Source organism: Ursus arctos, chromosome X (assembly GCF_023065955.2).
Source record: "Ursus arctos isolate Adak ecotype North America chromosome X, UrsArc2.0, whole genome shotgun sequence".
In the NCBI taxonomy this organism is placed as follows: Eukaryota; Metazoa; Chordata; class Mammalia; order Carnivora; family Ursidae; genus Ursus; species Ursus arctos.
The window spans coordinates 118,101,072-118,107,606 of record NC_079873.1 but is presented as its reverse complement, the minus strand read 5'-3'; the positions used below and the strand labels follow the sequence as shown (position 1 = coordinate 118,107,606).

At 59.1% G+C, this 6,535-nt stretch overlaps 1 protein-coding gene across 2 annotated transcripts; it reads left to right on the top strand.

Moving 5' to 3' along the window:
- Positions 1-2,208: 2,208 nt before the first annotated feature.
- On the top strand, positions 2,209-5,754 carry LOC123000540 (small integral membrane protein 10-like protein 2A). Of its 2 annotated transcripts, XR_007188392.2 has the most exons (3): positions 2,633-3,026; positions 3,829-4,132; positions 4,594-5,754. XR_007188392.2 is itself a non-coding variant. In XM_057314939.1 (2 exons), the coding sequence occupies exon 1, from the start codon at positions 2,400-2,402 to the stop codon at positions 2,634-2,636; it is 237 nt and encodes a 78-aa protein (XP_057170922.1). In that variant the 5' UTR covers positions 2,209-2,399; the 3' UTR covers positions 2,637-3,026; positions 3,829-4,587. The 2 variants fall into 2 exon arrangements, 1 of the variants encoding a protein (XP_057170922.1); XM_057314939.1 differs by lacking the exon at positions 4,594-5,754 and having other exon boundaries at positions 2,209-3,026; positions 3,829-4,587.
- Positions 5,755-6,535: the final 781 nt, after the last annotated feature.

The following is a 6,535-nucleotide window of genomic DNA, read 5'->3' as shown; positions in this document are numbered from 1 at the left end:
TACACATCTGATAAAGTTGCATAGAGCTAGACAGACGTGCACACAGTCGAACAAGCACATTGCACATTGGGGGAAATCTGAACAAGAGAGATAGATGTGTCGATATCCTGCTTTTGATACTGTACCACAGTTTTGAGAGATGTTATGACTGTCTGAAACTAGGTAAAAAGTACATGGGATCTCTCTGTACTTTTTCTTACAACTGCATGTAAATCTATGATTATCTCAAAATTTAAAAAAACTAAAAATTCAATTGCTGCTCTATATACTAACAATGAACATGTGGAAGCCAAAATTAAACACATAGTACCACTTACAGTCACTCCAAATAAAATGAAATAGACACGACTCTAACAAAATCTGTACACATGGCTGAGTGAGTACGAAGAGGGAGCACCAAGGAGTTCTTTGTGCTGATGGAATATTTTTGTATCTTGATTGTAGTGGTGATTACAGGAATCCTGACATGGGCTGCAATGGCTAGAGTGATACACAAACACACACACACAAATAAGGCAGTTTAGGAAAACGGTGAAAGCTGAATTAGGCCTATAGGCTGCTTAACAGCAATGTACCAAAGTCAACTTCCTGGTTTTGATATTATCCTGCATCTATAGAAAATGTAACCATTGAGGAAGCTGGGTGAAGGCGCAAGGTTCTTTTGTACTATTTTTGCAACTTCCTGTGAGTCTATAATTATTTCAAAAGAAAATGTTAAAAATAAATGAGATGAGGCCAAGGAAGGGTTTCAGAAATGATTAGAGGAAACAAGCTATGCAAATGAATGAGGCTGGATCCAGTCCGGAACAAAAGGTTTCTATGCGGCTTAATTAAGCCCGAGTTTCTGTGGCCCCTTCTTTTTCAAATGATTATTTTTTTCATGGCATTATACAAATATAGATATATAAATGGATATACATATATGTATACAGAGAGCAAAAGTGCATCTTCCTTTCTACAGCCTTAACCAGAGGTAAACAATGTTGAGTATTTTGATATATCTGCCCTTGCATTTTTTATGCATTCACACCCATGCATGGTTGCGTTGTGGATAAAGTCATGATGCCACACAATAACATAGTGCTTATGAAGTTCTCTTTTGGGGGGCGCCTGGGTGGCTCTGTTGGTTAAGTGTCCGACTCTTGATTTTGGCTCAGGTCATGATCTCAGGGTTCAGGGAAACAGCCCCTCATGGGGCTCCCTGCTCAGCGGGGAGTCTGCATCTCCCTCTCCCTCTGCTCCTCCCCTGCTTGTGCTCTCTCTCTCTAAAATAAATAAATCTTTAAAAAAAGAAATTGTCCTTTTTTTCATGACCACGTAGGTATGACAATTGCTCAACCAGCGTATAGAACTCTGCTGAGTTCCACTGTTGCAGAGATGTCACACATGTTCAAGTATGATGATGAACAGGCATCCTGAGAGAGCCCACTACTCAGGCCAGCCCTCCTTGTGAAAACAGGGATGAGGTCATGGTGAATCTACTTCTTGCAGACAGCTTTTTAAAAGTCATGACTGTAATGCAGCTTGATCATTTCAATAGTCTTGAAAACGTGGTCGAGTTTGGGTTGGATTTGGTTTAGAATAAAGATAGGATGAAACCAGGAAAGGGCTTTGAAGCCCACCAGCAAAGAAAACAGCCGTGAACAAGGGCAAATGAAAACCTGAGAAGACCTTGTGCAGTATCCAGGGCAAAGATACACTTAAGAGGAGTACTTAGAAATCACCATGGGGTGAAGGGTAAAGACAATGCGGGTAACCGGGTAATTCACCAATAAAGAAATACACGTGACCAGCAAATATACCAAAAAGAAAACCATGAGCCTGTGGGTTTGGTAAAACTCACAGTGCTGAGTTAGCGGAGAAATGTGAATTAAAGAAAGGTACAATGGGTTGGCTGGCCGGGTTTTCTGTGGAGACAGTGGGGAGGGGGATAAGGTAAACAGGTGGAGCCTTCCCAGGAGGCCATCTGCACAGAATCAGTATAGCGGTCCAGACAATCCCCAAAAGCGATCCCTGGGGAATACCACCTTTCAATCCCTTCCTGCCCTCGGGCTGTGCCCTTGGGCGCCCAGGAGGAGGCGGGGCTTGATGGGGGCGTTCCCTGGGGCGGTCCGGGGGCGGTCCCGTGTCGGCAGTCCCCGCTCTGTGGACCCGGGAGGGGGCGTGTCCATACTAGGGGCGGGGTTTACGCTGGCGGCGGCCGCCCCTGCAGCCGGCGAGGGGCGGAGCTCTCCATAGGCTGCTCCGTAGGGGCGGTGGCGGTGGCCGCGGAGGCTGCATCGCCGGCCCAGCCAGGGAAGGGGTGACCGAGGGCGGGGCGGGGCGCCTCAGGCCTCGCGTCCACCTGCCCGGCCGCTCGCGCTCCCCTGGGTCGGCGGGGCCTGCGCCGGCCCGGGCCCATGGCGGCGTCGGCGGCTCTGTCGGCGGCAGCGGCGGCGGCGGCCCTGTCGGGCCTGGTGGTGCGGCTGTCGCGCTCGGCGGCCGCCCGCGGCTCGTATGGCGCCTTCTGCAAGGGGCTCACGCGCACGCTGATCACCTTCTTCGACCTGGCCTGGCGGCTGCGCATGAACTTCCCCTACTTCTACGTGGTGGCCTCGGTGATGCTCAACGTCCGCCTGCAGGTGCGGATCGAGTGAGCGGGCGCCGCCGCAGCCCCGGCAGGAGGGTCCCGCGCGCCGGGCCGCGACGGACAGGGGCGCCGGCATGAGGGCCGGCCGCCGGGACACGGCGGGGGCAGGAGGCGGGGCGGCCCGGGCCCCCGGGCCCTAGACCTCTGCGGGCCCACGCCGGCCACCCGGCCGCCGAGCCGCTCGGCCCCGGCCACGACCCGCCTGCCCGCGGCGCCGCCGGTGACCTATTGCACAGAAACTCGCCAAACGGGCCCTTTCCGTCGGGCTCGAGAAAAAAAAAAAACAACAGAAAACCCGATTTGAGTGCGGCCGACCTGTTGCCTCACATTGGCCAGAGCCCGGGAAGCAGCAAGGAAAAATTCTGCAGCAGGTACTTGACTGGCCCCGATCCGCAAGGTAGGAGGCCAGAGGCTGGACCCGCGGGCTGGCGGCGGCGTTTGCCATGACATCTCGGTGACAGGGGGAACTGTGGATGGGACCCCAGGAAGCCAGCCCCTGAGCTGCTCAGGCGGGGAGCCACAGGAGTCCCGGAATCCCTGGTCCTCATTCCCAGACAGGAGTGAGGGGTGGCGGCGGCCCGGGCATCTCAGAGGGTCAGCCCATCCCCGCCTGGCTTTCCCCAGAGGCCCTGATGCTGCCACCTGAACCCCAGGGAATGGAGGGGAATGGGCTGGGGGAGGCGCCGGGGAAGGCCCTAGAAGGAAAAGATGCTGCCACCCTTCACCCCTTAGGGGGCCAGACAGGGAGGGTGGTTGTGTTCTTGGTCAAAGCCCTGGTCGGGCCCCTTCTAAGCCCTCAGGCCCCTGGGGTCGGGGCCTGCTCCTGCTGTGCCTGCTGCTCCCCGCCCGCTCTGGGGGCGTCCTCTGGCGCTGGGCACTTGGACGTTAGGAGTGGGGAGGCCAGTGGGAAGGCCACTCGGCCCTGTCCCTGCCCTGCAGTCTTGCTCTGGTGCCATCGCAGCCACCCTCCCTCCAGCCCCTGTGTCTGCCCTCCCGGTGCCACTGATCACTGCCTCCAGCAGCCCCTGTGCACCCAGAGGAGCCTGGAAATGGGGATCTCCTTGAGCCCAGGGCAGCTCTCAGGCTGGGGTGGAGAGAGCGGGTGGAGGAGGGGCTTTCGAGGAGGCTGCACTTGGGCAAACTGGCACCACTCTCCCTGGGGAGGCCACTGTGAAGTCTCCATCTCTTTGTCTTTTCAGGAACCAGCGTTTGTAGGTGGTGACCCACCCCTTGTCTGGCCTTGTCAGGAGACTCCAATCCCTGCCCAGGGGCCACCCCTGGCCCCAGAGCTGCCTGGGGAGCAGCTGGGCGAAGGGCCTGGCCCAGGAGGAGAGAAAGGACCTTCCCGGCAGAGGCACGGAGGGCTGGGGTAGCCAGTGGTCCGGTTCTGGCATGGGGAAGGATGCCACCCTGTCACTCAGCACTGCAGCTCCTAGCAACACTTTGAGGGAGTTCTGTTCTCCCACCTGATCATTGGAAAAGCTGGCTCTGGGACAGGGAGAGGTCTGGCCTGGTCATACAGATAAGAAGTGGTGGGGCTGAATCTGCCCCCAGCCTTGGAGAAAACCTGGCATGGGTGGGGTGGGGGAGGGGAGCCGAAGGCCCCCCTGGGGGACCTAGGGGCAGAGAGAGTGAGGTCCAGGGTAGGTAGTGTGGGGAGCTGGCTTTTCTTGGAGTGGAGTGGGAGGTCACAGGGAAGACGGTGGTCAGAGCTGAGATGGACACAGGAGAGAGTCCTAGAACGCCTTGCGGGGCGGATGTCTTTACCCACAGAGCCTGGCCTACCCCTGCCACCCCACCCCAGGCTGGACCAAGGGCTCCTCAGCAGTTGAGTGGCACAAGCCTCTCAGTTTGGGTGGCAGGGTGGGGGTAGGGCTCCTGGGGACAGGAGGGAACCAGGAGGGTAAAGGGAAAACCTGGGATGGGGCTGGGACCCACGCATGACCCCATCTCTCTGTCCTCAGGCTCGCCCCCCCCAGCCCAGGATCCCGCTGGAGAACCTCTTCTGGATGGGCTTGGATTGGTCCTGGAGGCCCCAGGTGTGGGGTTCCCTGGTGCACCAGGAAGGCCAGGCGTGGCCCCGAGGGGAGCCAGGAAGGACCCCGGTCCCACAGCGGCTCTGCCACTGGTTGCTCTAGGCCCCAGCCTCCAAATTCCTGGGACTGAAAACCCAAGCAGTCTGGCCAGGCCCGGGGACAGAGTGGCCCAGTGTCACACATCCTGCCCTCCTCAGCTACGAAGCTGGAGGCCAGGTCCTGAGTGAAGAGCTCTGCCCACCTCAGCCCGGGGACTGAGGCCAGATGAGGCCACCATGTGTCCCCTGCAGCTTCCCACAGACAGGGTGTGATGGCTCCCTTCCTTGTGCCAAGTGTCCTCGTGGCGCTTCCTGTGCCCCATCCCTTTCCACCCTGGACCACTTCTGGGAGCCTGCCAGCCCGCCCACTCCATCCGCAGATGTCTGGGGACAGCGCGTGAGAAGAGAGGACAAGGGGCCTCCTTAGCTGATGCACAGATGTGCCCCTTGCAAGGCCCCGCCTCACCCTCGGGGTGACCTGCTCCCCAGCTGCGGCTTTGTTGCTCTGCTGGAGCCCCCTGGGGCCTGTGACTCCTTTTCCCCATGGGGGGGGGAGCCTCAAGGCCCTGGCCGGAGAGCCCTGCCTTGCGGGGCGCCCCAGCCCCTGCCTGCCCCGCCGCGGGGGCCCGGCAAGTCTCCGCACAGCCCCCCGAGGGACCGGCTGGGGCTGCACTGCCCCCACCTGTGCTGCTGCCTTGCTTTTCTGACCGGTTTGGCCTTGAGTAGTTCGCAGCCTGCCCTGCCCCCACCCCCCCACCCCCCGCCCCGCTCCCCGCACCGGGCCCTGGCCGCCTGACGGGCTCTCCATGCACTTTATTTATTTGCAGTCTGTTTTCCAGGCGGCAGCGCTTCTACAAAACCCAGACAGGGGCGAGTAGGGTGACTGTCACTTCCCCGAGCGTGGTTAACTGTCCCGGGCAGCACCGGCTGCTCCGAGAAATGCTCTCGTTCCCGGTGTTGTCAGATCTTGTCAGTCTCAGTTAAAAAAACAGCCCTCCCTGAGTTCAATAAAATAACATGAAACTGGGGGCCGCCTCTTGTGGTGCGGTGCGGTCGCCTCAGAGGAGGGGGGCTGGCGGTGACGTCACCTGGGAGGGCTGCAGGGGGCGGGGCCGGGGCGGAGGCCCGGTCAGGAGATGCGGGGAGACCCGCCCGCCTGGGTCAGGGCCCCTGGAGGAGAAGGCAGGGCCACGGGCCTGGCCGGAGGGGTGGCGATCTGTCCCTTTCACAACCTTATTTGAACAGCCTGGCACCTGGGTCTTCTCTCCGTTTTAGAGCCGGGCCTTAGAAAACGCTTCATCCAGTGGAAGCTGGAGGGTGGGCTGCGGGAGGTGGGGTCGAAGAGCCTCCCTGCACAGCATTTTGGGTCCCCTGGAGGCCCGTCTGCAGCAGCAGGTGGCAAGATCCCCCTTGCCTCCCTGCCGGCCCGGTGGGTGGCCAGTTTTGGAAAAGATAAGAGGGTGGGGACTGGAAGCCTGCTGCCCTTCCCCCACGCTGAGACCCGAACCGTCCCTTGAGAGCCCCAGCCTAGTGACTCCCCATAGAAGCCTGGCCATGGCTTCCAACTACTGTAGGGCTGAGGGTGGGCAGGCAGGCAGGCAGGGGGCTGGTGGAGGGTGCCTGGGGAGCCCAGTGGTCGAGGTAGAAGAAGGAGGAAGGCCCACAGTCCCCTGGGGGAGGACTCCTGAGGATGCAGGGTCATGGTCCCCCTGAGGAGCACAGCCTGGGGTAAGGGTCTTGGCTGTGCTCCACCTGCTGGGAATGTCCAGGGGTCAAAGCACCCTGACGAATCAGACCCTTTGAGCACTGGCCACCACAGGAGGGATGGACCC